General features: G+C 43.7%; 2 protein-coding genes across 3 annotated transcripts; both read right to left on the bottom strand.

Moving 5' to 3' along the window:
* Positions 1-1,059: 1,059 nt before the first annotated feature.
* On the bottom strand, positions 1,060-11,237 carry LOC123624559 (zinc finger protein 211-like). Its single transcript, XM_045532486.1, has 4 exons — positions 11,023-11,237; positions 10,332-10,370; positions 9,568-9,694; positions 1,060-3,128 (listed from the first exon to the last, which is right to left on the bottom strand). The coding sequence occupies exons 1-4, from the start codon at positions 11,053-11,055 to the stop codon at positions 1,654-1,656; spliced, it is 1,674 nt and encodes a 557-aa protein (XP_045388442.1). The 5' UTR covers positions 11,056-11,237; the 3' UTR covers positions 1,060-1,653.
* A 5,150-nt stretch (positions 11,238-16,387) lies between these two features.
* ZNF134 (zinc finger protein 134) lies at positions 16,388-23,223 on the bottom strand. 2 transcript variants are annotated; one of them, XM_045532487.1, is made up of 3 exons: positions 22,955-23,223; positions 18,784-18,882; positions 16,388-18,140 (listed from the first exon to the last, which is right to left on the bottom strand). In XM_045532487.1, the coding sequence occupies exons 2-3, from the start codon at positions 18,821-18,823 to the stop codon at positions 16,906-16,908; spliced, it is 1,275 nt and encodes a 424-aa protein (XP_045388443.1). In that variant the 5' UTR covers positions 18,824-18,882; positions 22,955-23,223; the 3' UTR covers positions 16,388-16,905. The 2 variants fall into 2 exon arrangements, with proteins under 2 accessions (XP_045388443.1, XP_045388444.1); XM_045532488.1 differs by lacking the exon at positions 22,955-23,223 and adding an exon at positions 22,146-22,287.
* Between the last annotated feature and the right edge of the window lie 591 nt (positions 23,224-23,814).

Raw genomic sequence — 23,814 nt, forward strand, 5'->3', positions numbered from 1 at the left:
TTCTAGAAAATACAAACTAATCTATTATAAATGAAGGTAAATCAATGGTTGCCTTGAGGGTCAGGGAGGGAAGAGGAAACTAGAAAAGGGCATGAGGTAAATAAGGGGTGACCAATATTTTCATTGTAATAATTATAATGATGGTTTAATAAGTTTATTACCAGGTTTGGTAACCCTATATTAACCCAGTATCTTTCCTGATGCCCTGGGAAGGGCAACCTTATCTGAATGGCAGAAAATATTGTTGAACAATGAAGTTCATTTCCACACAGGATGATGGTGGGTCACCAAGCCATGTCTCTCGGAGAAGGAATCACCCTTCTTTCTATGTTTGTTTTCCTGGCATGTGTAGCAATGGCCTTGAGGTGAATATCCCAGAAAAGCTACTGGAATACACAAAATCTTTAGCTTATGTTTTCTGACAATGACCTCAGCTACAAAAAATATACATGCCTGGAGATCCTGAGAATTTCTATGCACATTGCTCCTGTTCAATCACTAGAACATTTTACAAGAAGCACATTCCATCTAGTTTGCTGCAGTCTACTCCACTATTAATTCAGTGGTTGTCCCCACCCTCTCCCCCCACCTGCAATTTTACAGTGACACTTGCCTACTAAATTTTGGGTATCGGGGCACTTGACTTTATAGAACCGGGGGTAGAGACTGCTCTCAACAGTACTGGGCATTATGTGATATCCCCTATAAATAACAACAAACAATTCATGTTGGTCCCAGAAGCAATGGAGGTTGTCTCAACTTCCTGCCTCCTCAGGGTCTCCTCTTAACTTATTAAAAAATCCTGGCATACAGTCTACAAACTAGGATCATAAAACCCTGAATTCTTTCCTAGGAGGCCTTGGGAAACAATTCAAATTAGCCCAAAACTGAAAAGAGAGCAATATTCTTCCATCATATTATCATCTCTGAGGCACACAAATAATGTGATACCTCTCCACATACACACAACACTTTAAGGTGTTTACTCCATAATTCTGGCAGGTTCCAATTCTGTTTTCAAACAACCTGATATAGTGAATCAAACCCCAAGATTTAAAGTAGTTTAAATAATAAAGCCTTTATTATTGCAAAAATCAAAGCAATGTGAGGCAAGAAGTTCCCAGGTTGGTGACTTGGAGGCTGGAAAAAATCCATGTAAGCATCACATGAGACTAACATGTCCCTGAAAAAGACAGTCCTTATTGGCAAGCTGCCAACAAAACTCGTATCTGGTTCTGTGGTACAAAATTGGGTCAAGTCCATGCCTTAACTTGCCAGAAAGAAGGAAATGAGGACCCCCTAACGGGTCAGACTACTCATGATTTCCTCCAACAAATGGGAAGAACACAGCGGTCTGCTTCCCTGAGCAGACTGGGGTGGCAAATGATGAATACTGTGTGGATCTGGCAGGTGGTAGAGGTGACATGGCTTCTGCCTCAGAAACTGTCAGTGACATAAATGGCAAGGTCCATAAATGGCAGGTTGGAAAGCGTAACACAGTTCCTTAAAGCTTCCACACACCTGGAACTTAAGGAGAATTTCCTTACCATGCAACTTCAGATGTTGGGGCTTTAATTCAGGTAGATGGCTCTCTCAAAGGTGTTCTCCTCCAGTGTAATAACACTAAAAGAAAACTGCATATTCCCTGTACAGCTAAGTCCTTTCTCCAGGGTGAACTCTCTGGTGTTGAATGAGGACAGATTTGCAGCCAAAGGATTTCCCACATTTACTGCACTGATAAGGCCTTTTTCCAGTGTGAACTCTCCAGTGTTGAATGAGGCTGGAACTTTGGCTAAAGCATTTCCCACATTCACTGCACTCATAAGGCCTTTCTCCAGTATGAACTCTCAGGTGTTTAATGAGATTAGACTTACAGCTAAAGGATTTTCCACACTCACTGCACTCAACAGGCCTTTCTCCAGTGTGAACTCTCTGGTGGTTTTTAAGGTTGGAGCTGTGGCTAAAAGATTTCCCACATTCACCACACACATAAGGCCTTTCCCCTGTGTGCACTTTCCGATGTGAACTGAAGCTGGAGCTTTGTTTAAATGATTTCCCACATTTACTGCACTCATATGGCCTTTCTCCAGTGTGAAGTCTCCGGTGGTGAATGAGGCTGGAGCTTCGGCTAAAGGATTTTCCACATTCACTGCACTCATGAGGCCTTTCCCCAGTATGAACTCTCTGGTGGTAAATCAGGCTGAAGTTTTGGCTAAAAGATTTCCCACATTCGCTGCATTCATAAGGCCTTTCTCCAGTGTGAACTCTCCGATGTTGAATGAGGTTGGACCTTTGGCTAAAGGATTTCCCACATTCCTCACACTCATAAGGCCTTTCTCCAGTGTGAACTTTCCTATGGCTATTGAGGCTGTAGATTTGACTAAAGGATTTCCCACATTCAGGGCACTCATAAGGCCTTTCTCCAGTGTGAACTCTCTGATGTATAATGAAGCTAGAATAGTAGGTAAAGAATTTTCCACATTCACTGCATTCATAAGGCCTTTCTTCACTATGGACTTTCTGGTGCTGAATGAGGTTACATCTTCGAGTGCAGACTTTCCCACATTTGCTGCACTCAAAAAGCTGTTCTCTGGTGAGGATTCTTTGGTCCTGAACAAGTGCGTCTGTGTGGTTGAAGGGTTTCTTGAATTCTCCCCAGCTGTGATGACTTTCTCCATTGTGAAAGGGCACCTCACATTTGTTATGGCTATTTGGCCTCTCTCCTGTGTGAATGGCCTGCTGTTGGAGAAATCCCACGTTGGCCAGGAAGCCCTTCCCAACCTCCTTGCAGGTAAAGGGCTTCCCTGACACAGGAACTGTGTAGCTCTTTATAAATGAGGCTCTGTACACAGAACTTCTGAAGGGTACCTCTCTAATGTGTTGCCTCTGGTGCTGTTGAAGGCTTGCAGTGAAGTGGAATTGTTTTCCACATGTGTATGATTTCTGCCCATGTGTTCCCTGGTGCTCAGCCAAGTGCAAAATATCTCTCAAATCCAGGCCACATATTTCACAGGGGTAGGCATTCTGGGAAGATGAATCTTCTTTGGGAGTCCTGACCTGTGACTCTCCTTCTACAGAAATGCTCTGTTTAGAAGGTGCTTCCTCATGCTCCACTCCATGCCAACAACCTGAAAGCAAAGAAGTGATGGTGAAGTACATGTTGCCTTTATTAGGAGGGTGCAACCCAATCACAAAGTACATCTGACACAGTAAAGAACCAGTCCATGGGACTGTTTTCAGGAAAAGGGAGTTGGGGGGCAGGGGCAGTCAGGTTGAGGAAGCAGCTGTTGTGCATTGCTGGCCCTTTAAGGTCACAGAATAGGGTACGCTTACCAGGCACAGAATATAAGGATAAGGTGTGGCCCAGGCTAAGAGGTATATTTTATAAGTCATTCCTCTGTTTTAGCAGGATCATATCTGTTGGTGACATGTGATGCTGTGAAGCGTATGTGTAGGCCCAGGAAAATCTGATGAACAGTAACTGGTGTTCAGGGACTATTAAATGATATATACATACTTCAGGACATAACAATATAAGAAAACATCACAGAGGGAAGAGTGTGAGGAATAGGTAATCTTTTTTGATTTAAAGTCTCTACTGTCTGTATTGTCTGCTATTAGTATAACTACCATTGCTCTCTTTTGGTTACTATTTACACAGAATAGCTTTGTGCAGGCCAGTATAAAGTTGGATCTGTTTTTGCTTGTTTTTGAGACAGGGTCTCACTCCATTACCTGGGCTAGAGTGCAGTGGCATCATCATTATTAATAGCTCACTGTAACCTCAAGTAATCCTCCTGCCTCAGCCTCCTGAGTAGCTGAAACTACAGGTGTGTGCCATTAGGCTCAGCTAAATTTTATACTTTTTGCAGAGATGGGGGTCTCACTATGTTGCTCAGGCTGGTCTTGAACGCCTAGCCTCAAGCAATCTTCCTGCCTTGGCCTCCCGAAGTGCTAGGATTAGAGGTATGAACCACATGAACAGCCAGTTCATGTTTTTGGTTTTTTTTTTACTCATTTTGGCAATCTTTGTCTTTTGTTTGGAGAGTTAAATACATTTACATTTAAAGTAATCACTGATAAGGCACGACTGACTTCTGCCATTTTGCTATTTGTTTTCTATATGTCTTATAGCTTGTTTTTCTCTTATATCCTGCATTACTGCTTCTTGTGTTTGGTTTATTTATTTATTTATCTATCTTTTTGTAGTGAAACTTTTTTTTTTTTTGAGACAGAGTCTCACTGTCACCCTGGCCAGAGTGCTGTGGTGTCAACCTAGCTCACAGCAACCTCAAACTCCTGGGCTCAAGCGATCTGCCTCAGCCTCCCGAGTAGCTGGGACTACAGGCATGTGCCACCATGCCCAGCTAATTTTTTTTCTATATATATTTTTAGATGTCCATATAACCTCTTTCTATGTTTAGTAGAGACGGGGTCTCGCTCTTGCTCAGGCTGATCTCGAACTCCTGACCTCGAGCGATCCACCTGCCTCGGCCTCCCAGAGTGCTAGGATTACAGGTGTGAGCCACCGCACCCGGCCTGTAGTGAAACATTTTAATTCCTTGTCATTTCCTCTGTATACTTTCTATAGTTATTTATTTATTATTTATAGTTGCCATGGAGATTATACTTAGCATCTTAAAGTTATAGCACTCTAACTTGAATTTATATCAGCTTAACTTTCTTAACTTTCCTGTGTTCTACTCTGTGCTGAGTTGTTCTGGGCCAGTGTTAGCAAAATGACAAAAGTCAGTCCCTCTTTATCAGTGATTACTTTAAATGTAAATGGATTAAATTCTTTAAACAAAAGACAAAGATTGGCAGAATGGGTTTGAAACAAACAAACATGATTCAACTTTATGCTGTATACAAGAGACTCACTTTAGATCCAAAAACATAAGTAAATTGAAAGTGACAGCTTGCAAAAAGATATTCTGTGCAAACAGTAAACAAAAGACAGCAGAGATGGCTATAATATCAGACAATAGAGACTTCAAATAAAAAACATTACAAGAGACAAAGAAGGGCATTATATACGAATAATAGGTTCAATATAGCAAGAAGATATAACTATTATAAACATTTATGCATGCAAATAACAGACCATTAAAACACATGAAGTAAAAATTGACAGAATTAAAGGGAAAAACAGACAATTTTACAATAGTTGGAGACATCAATACCCCACTCTCAATAATGGATAGAACAAGCAGGAGAAGATAAGTAAGAAAATACAGGACCTAAACAACCAACTGGATCTAAAAAACATACAGAACACTCTACCCAAAACAACAGAATACATGCTCTTCTCAAGTGCAGCTGGGAATTCCTCAGTGTAGACCATAAATCAAGCATCATTAGATTTAAAAAGATAAACATCATAAAAAGTACCTTTTCCAACCACAACAGGATGAAGTTGGAAATAACAGGGAAACTGAAAAATTAACAGATCTGTAAAAATTAAAAATATAATCTTAAACAACCAGTGAGGCTAAGAAAAAGTCACAAGGGAAATTAATCAATACTTATAAGTGAATGAAAATGAAAACAACCACCAAAACTTAAGGGATGCAGAAAAAGCAGCACTATGGGGGAAATTTATAGTGATAAACACTAACATTAAAAAAGAAGAAAGACCTCTAGGGAATTGATATTAGACTAAGTAAGAAAACAAATTGGCAAGAAAAAAAAACAAGAAACAAAAGAAGATCTCAGCTCAACAACCTACCTTTAAAACTGAAGGGACTACAAAAAGAAGAAAAAAACGAAAGCCAAAGGAAGCAGAAAAAGGAAAATAATAAAGATTAGAGGCAAGATAAGTAAAATAGACAAAAGAAAACCAGTTGAGAAAAATCAACAAGACCAAAAGGTGGTTCTTTCAAAAGGTTATCAAAATTGAAAAACCTTTACCTAGATTGACTAAGAAAAAAAATACAACACTCAAATTAGTAAAATCAGAAATGAATGTGGGGACATTGCTACCAATTCTACAGCAATAAATAGGATTGTGTGATAGTTCTAAATCAACTGTAGGCCAAAAAATTAAATAACAGATTAAATGGACAAATTTCTAGGTACACAAAATCTATTGAGACTGAATCATGAAGAAATAGAAAATCCCAATAAAGCCATAACTAGTAAGGAGATTAAATCAGGAATCAAAAACTTACTAACAGGCCAGCACGGTGGCTCACACCTGTAATCCTAGCACTCTGGGAGGCCGAGGTGGGCGGATTGTTTGAGCTCAGGAGTTTGAGACTAGTCTGAGCAAGAGCGAGACTCCGTCTCTACTAAAAATAGAAAGAAATTATATGGATAACTAAAAACATAGAAAAATACAGAAAAAATTAGCTGGGCATGGTGGCACATGCCTGTGATCCCAGCTACTTGGGAGGCTGAGGCAGGAGGATTGCTTGAGCCCAGGAGTTTGAGGTTGCTGTGAGCTAGGCTGATGCCACAGCATGCTAGCCTGGGCAACAGAGTGAGACTCAAACAAACAAACAAACAAAAAAACCTATCAACAAAGAAAGAAGAGCCTTGGACTCAAATGACATCACGAGTGAATTCTACCAATCATTTAACTAAGAACTAACACTATCTTTTTCAAACTCTCCCCCAAAATTGTAGAGCGAACACTTCCAAGCTCATTCTATCCAGCATTACCCGGATTCTAAAACGAGACAAAGATATTGCAAGAAAACACTAGACCAATTCCTTGATAATTATAAATGCAAAAACCATCAATAAAGTATTAGCAAACTGAATTCAGCAGCATATTAAAAGGATTACATACTAAGACCAACTAGAATTTATTCCTGGAATGGGAGGATGATTCAACAAACAAAAATCAATCAAAAAGGGCAAAAAAATTACATGATCATCTCAACCAATGCACACAAAAAAGCATGAGACAAAATGCAATACTCTTTCATGAGGAAAACAGTCAGCAAACCAGGAATAGAGGGAAACTACCTAAACATAAAAGCCATATACGAAAAACTCACAACTAAAATATACTCAACAGTGAAAGCACAAAAGCTTTTCCTCTAAGTTCAGGAACAAGATAGGGATGCCTACTTTCATCACTTTTGTTCCACATTCCACATAGCAATTAGGTAAGAAAAATAAAAGTGATCCAAATGGCAAAAGAAGTAAAATTATCTCTGGTCGCAGATGATACATGTAGGAAGCCCTAAAGATTCCACCAAAAACTGTTAAAATTAATAAACAAATTCAGCAAATAGAAGGATACAAATACAACATACAATAATCAGTTGTAAAATTTCTATATAGTAATACAATCTGGAAAGTAAGGAAACAATTCCACTTATAATTGCATCAAAAAGAATTAAATACTAAAGATTAACTTAATCAAAGAAGTAAAAAGCTTGTACACTAAAAACTGTAAAATATTGCTAAAAGAAATTAAAGAAGACATTAATAAATGAAAAGACATTGTATGCACATTCATAAATTGGAGGACTCAATATTACCAAGATATCTATATGTGCCAAAGTAATCTACAGAAAATGCAAAACCTATCAAAATCCCAATGACATTCTTTTTGCAGAAACAGAAAAATCCATTCTAACATTCATATGAAATACAAGGGATACCAAACTGCTAAAACAATCTTGAAAAAGAAGACCAAAATTGGAAGACTCGCACTTCCTAATTTCAAAACTTACTGCAAAGCTATGGTAATTAAAACAGTGTGATACTGCCATAAAGACAGACATATAGACCAATGGAATAGAATAGACAGGCCAGAAATAAACTCTCAAATATCTGGCCACATGATTTTTGACAAGGGAGCCAAGACCATTCAATGGGGAAAGGACAGACCTTTCAACACATGATTCCAGAAAAACTGAATATTCATATCTGAAAGAGCAAAGTTAGTTAGACCCTTATTGACATCATATATAAAAATTGACTGAAAATGGATCAAAGATCTCACTGTATAAGCTAAAACTAAACTTAGAAGAAAACAGGTGAAAATTTTAATGACACTGAACTTCTCAAAGATTGCTTGCATATGACACCAAAGGCACACAGGCAGTAAAAGACAAACAGACAAATTGGACTCTCCTCAAAATCAGAAACTTGTATATCAAAGGCCACTATCAACACCCTAAAAAGGCAACCTACAGAATGGGAGAAAACATTTACAAATCACATATCTGATAAAGGATTAATATCCAGAACATATAGAGAACACTTAAAACTCAACAATAAAAAAACCTGATTAAAAAAATAATCATTTCTTCAAAGAAGACATACAAATGGCCAATTAGCACATGAATAGATACTCAATATCATTGGTCCTTAGGGAAATGCCAATCACAGCCATAATGAGATATCACCTGGCATACACTTTGATGGCTATTATAAAAAAAAAAAGAAAGAAATAACAAGTGATGGTGAGGATATGAAAAAACTGGTACCTTTGTGCACTGCTCGTGGGAATGTAAAAAGCTGCAGCTGCTATGGAAAACAGTATGCTGGTTCCTTAAAATTCAAAAATAGATTTAACATATGATCTAGCAATTCTACTTTTGAGTGTCTACCCAAAAGAATAGAAAGCAGGGACACAAAAAGATATTTGTACACTCATGTTAACAGCAGCATTATTCACAATAGTCAAAAGGTGGAACCACCCAAGTGTCCACTGACAGATACATGGATAAACAAAAGGTGGTACATACATACAATAGAGTATTACCCAGCTTTAAAAAGGAAGTAAATTCTAATATACACTACTACAATACTACTAATATACACTACTACAATACTACTAATATACACTACTACTACTATACTTAGCCTTGAAGATATGCTAAGTGAAATAAGCCAGATACAAAAGAAATAATACTGTATAATTTCACTCATATGACGTACTTAAGAGTGGACAAATTCATGAAGACAAAAAGTAGAATGATGGTTGGCAGGGGATGGGAGGAGTTATTGTTTAATGGGTAGAGAGTTTCAGTTTTGCAAGACAAAAAAGTTCTAGAGGAAGATGCTGGTGATGGTTACACAATGATGTGAATGTATTAAATGCCACTGAACTATATACTTAAAAATGATTAAAATGGTAAATTTTATGTTACGTATACGTTACCACAATTAAAAAAACTTGGAAGAGGTTCTTATAAGAACAGTCTGTGTAAACAGGGACAATGTCAGTGACTACGTTTCAGGGCATAATCAAGTACAAAGGAATGTCAGGTACAGAAAGGGAGTGAAACTTGGGTGCTAGACAGTCACCAGACAGGGGGAAGGCAAGCCAGGTGAGACCTATTAGGCTTATTGTAAGACTACTGGCAAGCCATTTATTAGGCTTACTGTAAGTCTACTGATCCCAAATCCTTACCCTTGAGTCTTCTGGGCAAGGGTGATAAGGAGAGGGAAGTAGGCATGTACTCAGCCCGTAGCACCTACCTAGGGAACTGGGGAAGGAAGCAGTGCCTATGGTCTAGATATGAGAAGGACAGAGCTGCTCCTGAGGAAAAGGGGAAAGGCAGAACCTAGTCCAAGGCACAAGAATGAGTATGAGGGGCTTACCCAGGGAGGATGTAAGTGCAAAGTTCTCCAGCATCACGTCGAAGTACAGGTGTTTCTGAGCCTCATCAAGGAGATCCCATTCCTCCCAGGAGAAGTACACAGCCACGTCTTCAAAGGTCACAATGCCCTGACATGACAGGGACTGATGAAACCATGAACAGTCTCATTCTGGAAGACTCACAATCTATGTCCCCACACATCTACCACCATATCTATTCTCCTCCCAAGCTCCCCAACTCAGAGGAGACACTAGACCCTGGTTGCCACTGGCATCTCTTCTCTCTTTATGTTCCCATTGGTCACTGTATTCATTCTGTTTTCCACTCTGCAACACCTGAGTAATATAACCTCCCTCCTCTGAGCCCAAATTCCCACTTCCTCCACAATAAGATGCCAAGCTTCACAGGCAGTCAGTCATTCCAAGCCTGACTCCTGCCTCCCCACTGCCTGAACTTTGTTACCACTAGAAAGAAAGGAGACCTACAGCTCTCTGAACCAGCTCAGCCTCATCTCCAAGCAGTTCCACATGCTGGTACCTGTTCCTATCATAAGCTTCCACATCTCTTTCCAATGGCTGCCCCAAATGGAAACATATCCATATAACTACTGGCCTGGACTCAGGACCCTGAGCTTGGGAATTCTCCAGGGTTCCCAGACCTAAGAGCTGAGAGAATGGTAGGTGAAGAGTCCCAGGACATTACAAATTCAGAGAAAATGTGAGTGGGGTTTCAGACCAGTGAGGTGTTGGGATACCCTCCACTTACCTGTGTAAGTTCCAAAAGCACTTCTGCAGCCATGGGAACCTGTGGAAAGAGGCAGACCCTAGAGGGATGTGACCATGGTGGTGCTCCACGGGCACAAGCCTTTCCTGTACCCCTGGTCCTGCCCCAGAACCAGGCAGCCTCGGGTTGCTGTCTAACCTCTGTGCCTCAGTCCTTAGTGCTGCCTCTTACCAGCTGTGCGGCCTTGTAAAAATACTCAACCTCCTGCCTCAGCATCCTCATCACCCTCTATAGTCTGTTCTTCCAATGAACAGCCTTCGGAGGACTCTTCAAACCCTAACTCAGATCATGTCTTTCAATCTTTCAAAACTCTCCATAGCTCCCATATCCCTAAGAATAAAGGTCCAACTCCTCAGCCTACTAATGTAGGTGCGAAACTGTCTTAAACTTTGTTCTCTACGCTAACAACGTGGAACCCAGTTTTCCCGAATGCTCTCGGCTCAGTCGCACCTCCAAGCCTTTGCACGCGCGGGGCCCCCTGCCTGTCACACTCTCCCACCCCACTACTACACTGAATGTCAGAAATAGAGACCCCAACCGCGAGCGCCTCACTGTCGTGGACACAGGGGCCTGGGCTGCAGGGAAGTGAGCAGGAGCCCCTCACTGGGGCTGTAGAATTTGGGTGTGTGGGGGTCGGGGATGGCAGGTGAAGCCTGGAGGATGCAGCACTTACCGGAGCCGAGTCCCTCAGCGCAGCCGCCGCCATCGGTCACCGGGCTGATCGGAGTCAGGAACGGCGGGCGACCGGAGACCCGGGCACAGCCGTCAGCCGCCGCCGCCGCCCCTCACACCTACCTCTCGCGCCTTCTCCGGCCGTCGCTTTGGTCCCGATGCCGCGCACCAGAGCTGCTGACCGAAAGAACTGACCCGAAGGCAGCCAAAATGACCGCGGCGAAGATGCAGGAAGTCCCGCCCCAAGGGGTAGGCCCGCTCAGAAGCGGCGATATCCTGGGTTTTCATTGGATTAACGCACTGCCGCTCAACGCACGGCTTTCTGGGTAATGTAGTTGCCGCAGCTGCACAGGCTGCCCCGGAGGGCGCCCCGGTCGCTCACTCCCGCAGAAAAGGCCTAGCAGCGTCCGGTGGACCGCTGGGAAACGAAGGCTCAACCCTCTAGGGCGACTGAAGGGCTTCGTTGTTTCTTAAAGGGGCCGCAGCTCGATTGCGGGGGAGTCTTACGTAGGGTTGACCCTTGAATAACAGGGGTTTGAACTGCACGGGTCCATTTGCACACCGAGCGTGCCAGTCTCTCCTGCCTCCCCTTCCACCTCTGCCACCTCTTCTGCCTCTGCCACCCCTGAGACAGCAAGACCAACCTCTCCTCTTCCTTCTCTTCCTCCGCCTACTCAATGTGAAGACAACTACCAGGATGAAGTTTTGATAAACATTATTAATGTGTAATGAAACAGACTTTAGTTTTAGGAGTTAGACTTAGCTTGCAGAGCTTATGAGAGGTCAGAGAGGAATTTCCTTATGAATGAACTGGGGGCGGGGTGGGGCAGTCCTTGATAGATGTCTGAGGCTTTTTACTTTCCCCATGGGGATCTGACTGATGCACAATGTTACAATGTTAGGAACAGCTGTTCATTGGGAGAAGGGTGTTGTATGATTCAGCCTCCAGGCTTGACTTTCCCTTTTGCATAAGGAGTTGGGGGTCCTGAAATTTCTATTTTCCTTTACATAGGGGAGGTTGTACATATTGTGGGGAAAGGTGGTATATGGGCACTCCCTGTACCTTATGCTCAATTTAGCTGTAGACCTACAATGTTTTTTTTAAAAAAATACTGTTATTTAATTGGCAGGGAGGTAGGGGATAACCTACCAAATAATTGTGAGGGGAGGCTTTCAAAGGGATACCATGGAGTGGACAGGAAGGAAAGAAAAAGGAAAAAGGAGGGAAAAGGGAGCCAAGATGAAGAGAAAACTGCCTTGCGTACATGAAGGGATGGCAGGAGATACAAAACAGGAAAGGATGTGTTCTAAGAGAGCCCGGGAAGTGTGGAAGGCCAGAGGGTTGGAAAGAGGATCTTGCGGCGGAGCAGGTGGTGAGAATCTCAAGCAGAGGTGCAGAACCATGCGTGTGTGGGATTTGCATGTGGACAACCTCCAGAAAGCAGTGCTTCTCAATGCACCAAATGATGCTGATTCTTCCTTTTGAGGGCTCCATGGAAGGGAGCTTATGAGAGCAAGTGGGTAGGAGCCAGAGGCCAAATTTGGAGGATTACATCATTAGGACTTGCGGGTGAGAAAGAAATCTGTCCCATAGGCTCAGGAGATGCTGCCCAAGGTTGGTTTTCAAAAGGGACTACAGAGCACTTCAGGAGGCCAGGACACCTGAGCTGGGTAAGTGGGGTGGAGATATTGCAGCAGAGTTGGAGGTGCTGGGCCAAACTTGGGGGCACTGAATCATTGTCGCCATCATTGTCAAGTTGGAGGGAATGCCAAGTGGTGCTGGTCACGCCCATGGACATCCCAAAGGCAGGGCTGCTGCAGCTGCAGGGGTCTGGGCAGCAGGACCTGGCACCAGGGGGCCAGAAAGCCCAGTGAGGCACAACCGGTCAGACCAGGGATCTCTCTAGGCTTCTAGGCACCCACCTACTTGGCATGGACACCTTTTGAGGAATCCAGGCCTCTCCAGGATTGCCCAAGCCTGGCAGGACCCAGCGCCTTCATACCTGATGCCCCACCAGCAGTCCCTGGGGCGCCCGATATTCCCGGATGTTGGCAGGTCATGTTACTTTCTGGAAGCTCTGTGGAATAGGATTCCTGCTCATTTTTTTTTTTTAATTTTAAAATAGCTGTCCAGCTAATTTCTTTCTATTTTTAGTAGAGACGGGGTCTCGCTCTTGCTCAGCCTGGTCTGGAACTCCTGAGCTCAAACGATCTGCCCGCCTTGGCCTCCCAGAGTGCTAGGATTACAGGCGTGAGCCACTGCGCCTGGCCTCCTGCTCATTTGTTGACAGAATTAAATTCCATGAGGTTGTAGGACTGAAGTCCTGGTTTCCATAGCTCTTAGGGGCCCCTCTCCGATCCTAGCAGGTAGCCCCCTATATCTCAGAACCAGTAATGGGACATTAAGTAGCCATATCACCCTGACATATCTCTTGACTATTCTGTTCTTGAATCTTTCTCCCTGCAGCTGACAAAGATTCTCCATTTTTAAGGGTTGTGTGATTAGATTAATCCCACCCAAGGTAAGTAGTGCATTGCAATATTAATCACAGCCACAAAAGTCCCACTGGCCTTGTAACATATTTACAGGTTCTCGGGATTAGAGCATGGACATCTTTTCCAGAATTATTCTGCCTACCACAGTTTGCCCTTTGGACCCTAAAGATTCACACTTGTCCTAAATGCAAAATATGTTCATTCCACCCTAAGTTCCCAAAAGATCTTACCCCATTACAGTATCAACTCAAAAGTCCAAATCTCATCAAAATCTCACTAGTTCAAAAGTCCCAAATCTCATCATCTAAATGGTCTAAATCAGGTATGGGTGAGGTTTTGAGTATAATTCATCCTGGGGCACAATTCCTCTCCATCTGTGGACCTATAAAATAGAAAACTAGTTATCTGCTCCAAAAACAAAAAGGTGGGACAGACCTAGGATAATAGTTATACATGCATTTTTTTCAAAAGGGAAGAAAATGGAAATGGGGGCATGACTCCTAAAAAATTTTGAAATCCACTTTGGCAAAGTCCTTTAGGTATCAATAGCTGGGAATGTCATCTGTGGTCAGGGCCCTGCACACTGGGCTCACAGCTCTGCAGTCTGGGCTCTCCTCTGTTCTGAGTCATCCTTACTTCTTCATGTAAGGTAGCAAGGGCTGGCAGCTCAGATTTCTGTCAGTCTCATATGTATAGAATATTGGAAGTTCTAGACTTCTTAGTTTCATTCTCTCACTGTCCCTTTAGATCTAAGGTGACAGTGTTCCTACCAGTATAAAATTTTCAACCCAGGTGTGGTGGCTCACACTTGTAATCTCAGCACCTTGGGAGGCCAAGGCAAGAGGATGGCTTGAGCCCAGGAATTCAAAGTTACAGTGAGCTATGATCATGTCACTGCACTCCAGTCAGAACAACAGAGCAAGACCCCATACTTTTCAAGAACTTTGTGAGTCTCCTGTATAAAACTGGGATTCCATCCATTAGACAAGAGGTTTATCTGATTTTTTTTCCCCTCCATAATCCCGTATCTATTTTTGGCTTTTGCTGAGATGACTGAGGAATACCCTTAAATTTCTTAGAAGTTCTCTGTGTTGAGGGGACCTGCAAGTCATACTTAATCTCTTCAAAGAGCTTTTTGTGTGACAGAATATCCTGATCTTTTGATCTTGATATTAGTAAAAGATTGTGTAGCCACACCCATGGCTATTTCTCTAGAGCATGCTTTCCTAACAATGAATCTCTTAGTTTCAATGTTTTTTGCAATTAAGATGGGCTGAAAATTTCCTAAATTATTAAATCTTAGGTCTTTTCTGTTTCACAGCTATTCCCTATGTTTATCTCTTCTCTATCACATTTTATTATAACCAGTAAGAAGAAAGAAGGCTACACCTTCAACACTTCTGCTTAAAAATGTTCTAAGCTAATTGTCCATAAAAAGACTCGTGTGAATATTTGTAGCAGCTTTCAATATTTTAAAATAGGGGATGTGCAAATGCCAATTCAGATAAATGGATAAATTGTGATGTATCCCTACAGTGGACTACTAAATTTTAAAAATGAGCTATTTATACATATAACACAGACAAATTTCAAATTATGTTGCATGAAAAACAGCAGACAAAAAACCCCCCACAAAACACTTAGATTTACATAAAATTCTAGAAAAGACAAATTTTAGCTACAGTGAAAAGTACTCAGTGGTTGCCTAGGGATCAGGGGAAGGAGAGCTTTAAAAGGGCTGAGAGAGGGGTTATGAAGGGGCATGAGGTTAACTTTGGGGGTGATATATGTGTTCAACATCATTGCTAGGGTGATGGTTTTGTAGGTATATACAAACAAGACATCAAGACTTACCAAATGGTACACTTTATGTGCAATATTGATTATACCTTAAATAACCTATAAAAAATTATTCCATTTAAAAATCTGTGTCTTCCACTTCTGTTGGAAAACTAGGTAACTGGACATCACTAGCAACTCTACCGCCTCATTCCAAATGCCTTGGGATGACCACCTTTTCCATAGTAGCAAGAAAAACTGGCAAGCAGTGAAGGTCATTTCCAACAGTCACCAGGAATTCTGGCTGTTCACAAAAGCTACATCCTTGGACCACAGTATCTCTTTACTCTCAGGGTTATTGCCTGTGTGGCAAAGACATTAGGTAGAGAACTTTGGGTGGCACAGTAGTCTAAGAAAACTGCATCCTTTGCTACACCAGTGACCTTGGACATAAGAGTGACACAGCCCTGGAAATCTTGAGAATTTCTGTACATTGGATTCCATACAGCCAGTGACCAAAATGCTTGTGAATGTGTTTTTACAATGGGCACCTCCCCTCTAGTTTGCTGCAGTCTCTCCCAATCCCAATTATTCATACCCAGTGTTTCCCTATCAAGTTAGTTTCCCTCCTGGATGCACTAGGTTTTACCCTCAGTGGTGACCTGTGTACCAGATTCTGACCTTCAAGGAATAGTCACTCAGCAGGTCCTGAGGAACAGCTTTCCCTCAACAGTGTTAGGAATATAGGACATGTACTGGAAACAAGACACCCAATCCATGCTGCTTCCAAATGCACTGTCGGTTGTCACAACAGCTGCACCCTTAAGGTGATGTGTGGGCCCTCAAATAACTGAAATCCAGACAAATGAAGCCCACAAAGATCTGAATTCTTACTTAATAAGCTCTTGTCAGCAATGGAATTTAACACCAAAACTGGACTGAGAACTGTTCTCCACCAACCCACTGTCCCATTTGAGGCACATAAATTTGGATGCCCCCACAAAGGCTGTTTTGTTTACCAATTCAGTTTGGCAGAGCCTGGTTTCAATCCACTCCGGACAGTGAAAAGAACCCTCAAGATTAAAGGTGGCTTAAACTATAAGTCCTTTATTATCACAAACAGAGCAACAGGAGGGAAGTACTTTCCCAGGCTGGGTGACATGAAGGCTGGAAAAATTCATCACAAGTATCACATGAGACCAACAATGTCCATAAAGTAAACCTTCTCTGTAAGCTACCAGCAGAATACAGCTCAGATCCCCTTGGCTAAAGATGGGTCATGTCCACATCTATACTAGACAGAGAGAAGGGCATGAAGACCCCTGGTAAATTCAAGAGTCTCATGATTCTCTCCAGGGACTGGAGAGAGAACAAAGTCCTGCCTTCCATCAGGATGTTAGGGTGACTAAGCTGGTAGAATTACAATGGTTTCAGCCATAGACATTGACAGTGACATAACTAGGGCAAAGAACCTGAGACAGCCAGAAAGTGCAACACAGTCCCTGGAAGCTTCCTATGTACCTATCACTCAAAAGGTATCTCCCTCATGTGAATGTTCAGATATCTGAGGTTCAACATCTTACTGATGAGTCTTGTGTTGAAAGTACTCCTACAGCCTGCCTGCAGTATGAACTTTCTGGTGTCGATTGAGGTGGGAGCTTAAGCTGTAGGCTTTCCCACATTCACTGCACTCATATGGCCTTTCTCCAGTGTGAACTTTTTGGTGACGAACAAGGTGGGAAGTTCTGATGAAGTCTTTCCCACATTTGCTGCACACAAAAGGCCTTTCACCAGTGTGAACCCTCTGGTGTGCAATAAAGTCAGAACTTCGACTAAAGAATTTCCCACATTCAGTGCATTCAAAAGGCTTTGTCTCAGTGTGAATTCTCTGGTGTTTAATAAGGGTGTATTTGTGGCCAAAGGATTTCCCACAATCACTGCAGTCATAAGGATTTTCTCCAGTGTGAATGCTCTCATGCTGAACCAGAGTGGATTTGTGTCTGAAGACTTTCCCACAATCACTGCACTTATAAGGCCTTGCTCCATTGTGAACTCTCTGGTGTACAATTAGGTTGGAGTGATGGCTAAAGTATTTGCCACACTCACTGCATTTGTAAGGCATTTCTCCAGTGTGGACTCTCTTGTGCTGAGTAAGGTTGTCTTTTCGACTGAAGGTTTTTCCACATTCACTGCACTCATAAGGCCTTTCTCCAGTATGGATTCTCTGGTGTTGGACAAGTGTAGCTTTGCGGCTGAAGGCTTTCCCACATTCGCTACACTCATAAGGTTTTTCTCCACTATGGATTCTCTGGTGTTGGACAAGTGTGTCTTTGCGGCTGAAAGCTTTCCCACATTCACTGCACTTGTAATGCATTTGTCCAATGTGAAAGTCCTCCCCACTCTCAGTGCTCCTGGGTGTCTTCCTCTTGCTACGAGAAGTTTTTTGCTGATGACTACCCACACTATCAAGGAATTTCTTCTGGTCCTTTTCACACATAAAGGGCTTCTCTGACATGTGAGGTTCTTCACAAACTGTGCCATTCTTCACAAATGAAGCCTTGCCTTCATCCCTTCTTAAGGGTTTCTCTACACTGTAATGCTGCTGGCCCACATTTGCACTGAACCAGAGTTGTCTCCCACATGCCCCACATGTGTGAGGTTTCAGTCCATAGTGTGTTCCATGGTGTTCATCCAGATGCAAAATATCTTTCAAGATGGGGCCACATATGCCACAAGAGTGAGGCATCTGGGTGGACGAACCTGCCTCAGAAGTACTAACATGTGATGCTCCAGAAATGCTCTGCTGAGAAGGTGCCTCTTCATCCTCCACCCCACGCCAACAACCTAAAGGCAGAAAATACTGTTGATGTACTTGGGTGAGAGGAGGCAACCCCATCATAAATGTGTGTCTAGTACACTCAGGATCGAGTTCATGGGTTGTTGACAGAACACAAATAGGATGGGGTTGAAGAAAGGATTTCTGTACAGTACTGGGATCTAAGGAACACAGAATCAAGAAACCCAGAGGGACAAAGACACAAGAATGGGGTGTAGTGCAAGGAGAAGAGGCAGGCATGATCTCCAACTTAATCCTCTGCAAATGACTTTTAACAGGGCCTTGGCTGGCTGGTGACAGGTGAGTGCTGTCAGGTGTGTGTCCAGGTCCAGGAAAATCTGACTAAAAATGAGTAACTCGTGTTCAGGAACTGTTTAAGGATATGTGTACATCTTATAACACATTAATCCAATATTGGAAAGCACTTCAGAGGGAGCAGTAGAGAGCCCTTCTAGTAGAGAGTGGGGGAGGTCAGCCCTGGGTTGGAAGTCAGAATAGAAATGACAAGAGTGTCCAGAATGGGGAGGAAAAGACAGAAATAAGTTATGACCTATGGCCTTGACACCAAACAGTGGTGGCACAGGACAGGTTACTGGAACTATGTGAACATATATGATCCTGAGATCACACCATGCCCAAGCTCCCACTCACCAGGGCCTGTCCAAGCCCCTCCTCCTGTGGCTAGAGTCATGCCCTCTCAGTCAGGCACCCAGAGTTCTCTCCCGTTACAATTCAGCAACCACAGAGGATCTGGAAGATACAAGTCACAGGGGAAAGATGGGACAGGTGAGCACATAAGCACTAGCTCAGAGTAACCTACCTGTGCAAAATCACAAGAAAACAAATATTACAAAATGAACTTTAGAAAACTGTCTTGTAGGACCAGCCCAGGGGGCCCCACAAGCAGTGACTGTGACTGAAATCCATGATAATGGCAGACCCAAGGAAATGTTAATTAGAAAAAAGGGGTACGTAGAGCCTGAAGCCCAGATGTGTCATCAACGTGGACACAGTCATCTGGCCAGGGAGAGGCCAACCAGGGTGATATCCACTGAGTTGACCTTAAAACCCCTTCCTGGCAAAACTTCAGGGCAGTAGGAGTTGCGGAATGCAAGAAGTAGAGGAGGAAATACATACAGCTGAGACTTGGCACCCAGAGGACCTATATGAGGCAGCAGGAAAACAGCAGTGCCCATAGGTCCAGCTATGGAAAAGAAAGCGAAACCCCTGGGGCAAAAAGGAAAGGCAGAACCCAGCCCAGAAAACTGAGATATGTGGGGCCCTAACCAGAAAGAGTGTTAAGTGCAAAGCACAGAAGGCATTACATCATGATAGAAGAGTCTCTGAGCCTCATCAAGTAGCTTCCACTCCTCCAAGAAGAAGTACACAAACACTTCTCAAAGGTCACACAGTCCTGAATGAGGTGGATAACTGAGCACAGAGAAGCCTCTCTCCCCAGGACTCCTGGGCTACCCCACACACATCCAACTCTGACAAGATTATCAGGCCCTGGTGTGATTTTTATCTATTCCCTCCTCATACTCCGTTAATCATTTAGAACAACACCACACAGGTGGACAGATAGACACGATGTATATTCTGGGCCTGGCATGCAGGGCCTAACCCTTCTCTTGCCAGCCAGATCCCCTGGGTCCACAGATTATGCCTCATACAGAAATCTGGATTCAGTATTTTTTCTGAAGTTCTTAGTGTCAAAGTCCTAAGCCCATGAATTCATACTCCATCTCCATGTGCATGTCAGTCTTTTGGCCGCACCTCCTTCACATCACATCTATGGATGTGCACAAAATAGGTACCTCCTTGGTCTCCCCACATGCAAATCTGCATAAAGCATCCAGAGAATGCTTGGTTAATGCATCCAGGATCACATCTAGCCCTGAATTCAGTTATTAAATCTTCCCATCCTTTCCTTATTTCTTGTGTCAATTCAGCAAACCAGAACCATGTGCAGATCTCAGTTAAACTTGGTCCTTTTCCACTTTGCTGTTGTACTGCTGAAGATGCTGTTTCCTTATTAGTCATGGGCCTCTTCTCAACACTTGACTTATTCAAAGCCCACACCCACTGGGCCCCTACCCCAAGCACAGTTATTTTGCCAGTTGACCCAGTTTGTACCTGAGCTAATCCACTAACTTGACTGAAACTCCTCAGGTCCCACGAAAGGTGGGAGAGCAAAGAGGTGAATAAGGACCAGCTCTGGCCTCATCGCCACCTTACTTTTATTACTACAATACTTCAGCATCCATCTCACATCCACGGTCTTCCTGGAACACTCTGCCACCTACTGGACCCTATTCTTCCCCTCCCTCCCAGGAACACTACCCTCCTTTTTCTTAGCTCTTAAATGCCTCCTACCACCACCTTGCTGTGCCTGCACCTACAGTGTGACCCCTAATGGCACTGCCACCATGACATAAAGATGCTCTCTCTAAATTGGATGCACAGCTCTACCCTGATCCATATACTGGCTGCCACCTCGTAGATGTCTGCAACCTGAGTCCCTTCCCTGAACTCCAGACTTGTGTTTCTAGCTATGCACTTGACATCTCCACTTAGATATCTTGGAACATTGCAGATCCCACATGTCCAAAACTACACTCCTGATATTACCTAAGAAAGCTACTCCTACCATCAACATTGTTATCTCAGTTGATGACAACCTTTTATCTTCTCAGACCAAAAAATCTGGGGCCACTCCTCACTGCTCCCCCGCTCTCTCTCTCTCGCCTTCCACATCAAAAAATCTGGTTGGTCCCACTTAAAAACAAAAAAAAATCCAGAATGCAACCACATCTCTTACTTCCACAGGCACCACTCTGGTCCAACCTGAACTGCTGCAGTAGGGTCCTCACTGTTCTCCCTTCCTTCCTCCTTAACCCTGGTCTTTTCTTCACTGCACAGCCACAGAAAGCTGGTTAAGACAAAAGTCTTCTAGTTCCAAACTTTCAGTGGCTTCTACTTCTCTCAGAATAGAAACCCAGGTCCTCAGGCTTCCATTCCTGTGATGAATCCTGTGCCCTGCTCTCTGATTCCACCAGACATAACAGAGACTTGAGGTTCCATGAACACTTTTGGTTCCGCCTCAAATGAAGTATCTGCACATGCTGGTTCCTGTGCCTGGGACACTATTCCATACTTCACCCCATTGTCTCCCAGAAATAGAAATTCTTCCGCAGATTAGGACTTTTGGTGTTCCCAGGACCCCCAAACCAAATGGCAAGAAGGGTAGGTGAAGATTCCCAGGATGCCACTATTCCCCATATGAGGTTGCCAGTATCATGGGGGTGAGTTGGGCTGAATGAGGGCCTGAGGTCTTTGCAGGGATCACAGCCTTCTGCCACCATGGCAATGAGGCTCGGATTAGTAGGTTTACACAGCGGGGTCTCATGGACTGAACTGTTTCCATAACCCCTGCTTCACCCTTTGGCAGGTATGATTTTAGGCTACCTCTCTAACATTAGATAACTCAGGGCTCAGTGCTGCCTCCTACCAGCTGTGTGACCATGGATAAAAACCTGTATCTCTCTGTCCCCATCTTTATTGTGGGAGTGATAATGGTACCCACCTCATACAGGTATTTTTTGTAACAGACTTACTGAGACAACAGTGCCCTGGTTGGAGATGGGGCTTCTCCACTAATCTGGCTGACCTTTCCTTTGCTCCACAGGCAATGCTCATCATGCTGAGCCCATAGGGTGGCAAATCTATATCTTCCCACACCTTGGTCTTCATCATAGGCCAGGGCCAGGCTCCCTATACCCTACAGCCCTCTCTTCCTAATACCATCCAAAATCCTTTCATATGCCAGCACCCCTCCTTTCTGGAAGGAATCTCAAAGTTGTCCATCCCTTCTTCCCTGGCCTCTGGCCATAGGTCTCACATCTGTCACCTCAGGGACCACGTAACATCCTTAATATCCCTCTTCCCTAAATCTGATCTACAGGTTTTAACCTAATGCCTCGCCCCTTGGGATCTCCATCAGAACTCCAGACCTGCATGTCCAGCTGCCCATGTGATGCCTCCACTGTGAGATATGTTAGATTCACCAAGTCCAAAATCCAATTCCTGATCCCCTTGAAAAGTGCTCACTGCTCCAACTTGCCCATTTCCATTCTTTCAGATGTTCAGGAAAGGGAGAAAAGAAAAAAGAAGGAAAAAGCAACAATGGCTTCAATAACCTGTCCTCACCCTCACAACCACATCTGATGCAGCAATAAACCTTATTGGCTCTATCTTTAAAAACCTATCCAAAATCTAATGATTTCTCCACCCCAACCCCTCCTGCCTCTGCTTTGGCCACCCACCACAACATTCCTAGAGTCTACTGCAGTAGCCTCCTCACAAGTCTCCCTGCCTCTGTCCTCATCATCCCTCCCTCAAGTTAGTTTGTTTCCCCGTTAACGAACATTGCAATATTTTAAAATCCTTTATCAGATCACTTCCTCTCACCCTTCAAAAACCTCCATGGCTCCTAGAGTCCTCGCAATGAAAGTATAACCCTTCATTCTACCATTGCAGGTACAACTACCACTCCCACAATGCTCCCTGCAGATACATGAGCATGTTTCACGACTGTTCTACACTCAGTCGCTCCTCCACGCCTTTGCTCGCGCCAGTCCCTCTGCCTATCACACCCTCCCACACTGGGAGTTAGAAATCGGGGCTCCACTCACGAGTGCACCGCTGACCTGGACACGAGGGCCTGGGCTGCGGTGATCTGGACAGGCGCTTCACATTCGGAGCTTTAGCACGTAGAGGTGACAGTAGGGACGCGTCAAACTCTGGGGAACGCAGCACCCACCTGGCCAGGATCCATCACTGCAGCGGCCGTCATCACAGTCTGGGCCACGCTGAGCAGTTAGAGGAGAGAACCAGGTCGGAACCCAGGCCTCCTCGTTGCCCGGTCGTGGAGGCAGAGGCGGGGTCCTCACACGCACCGCCACCACTGAGCCTCTTTGCAGTGGGGAGGCTCCTCCCCACCTCTCCGCTTCCGTCACCTCGGAACCGCCGTAGCGTTCCCCCTTCTGCTCGTATGGTTCCACCCAACAGCAAACAAGATGTCTGCCTGGAGGAAGATGCCGGAAGTCCTGCCCCAACGTTTTCTGTACGCACAGAAACGCCCCTAAGAGTGGAGCCGCTGTGCTGGCGCTGAGGTTTCTGGGCAATGTAGTTCCCAGTGTGCAATCCGCCAAGTCGTAGTGTTGACGCCCCACCTGCTGAACAAAGGCCTCATGGGACCGCAAGGGGCGCCGGGAAATGGTACCCTGAGGCTGTGACGGCGGGGCGGAGCTTCGCTCCTCTTAGGTGCAAACATACAGTTAAATAGAAGGGATAGGTTATAGTGTTCAATAGCACAATAGGGTGAATATAGTTAAAAATATAGTGTATATTTCAAATAGCTAGAAGAGATTTGAAATGTTCTCAATGCAAAAAAAGATAAATGTTTGAGGTGAAAAATATCCTAAACACTTTGATTTGATCATTACACATTCTATGTATGTATCAAAATATCACATGTACCTCAAATATGTATAAATATTATGGACCAATTTTTAAAAATAAATAATTTGAACATGTGAAATACAACTGTGAGATAGGAGATGATATTATCTATAGACATACAGGCCATAATATTCACCTTGATGTTTCCTATATTATTTC

The sequence above is a fragment of the Lemur catta genome, chromosome 19, assembly GCF_020740605.2.
Source record: "Lemur catta isolate mLemCat1 chromosome 19, mLemCat1.pri, whole genome shotgun sequence".
Classification (NCBI taxonomy): domain Eukaryota; kingdom Metazoa; phylum Chordata; class Mammalia; order Primates; family Lemuridae; genus Lemur; species Lemur catta.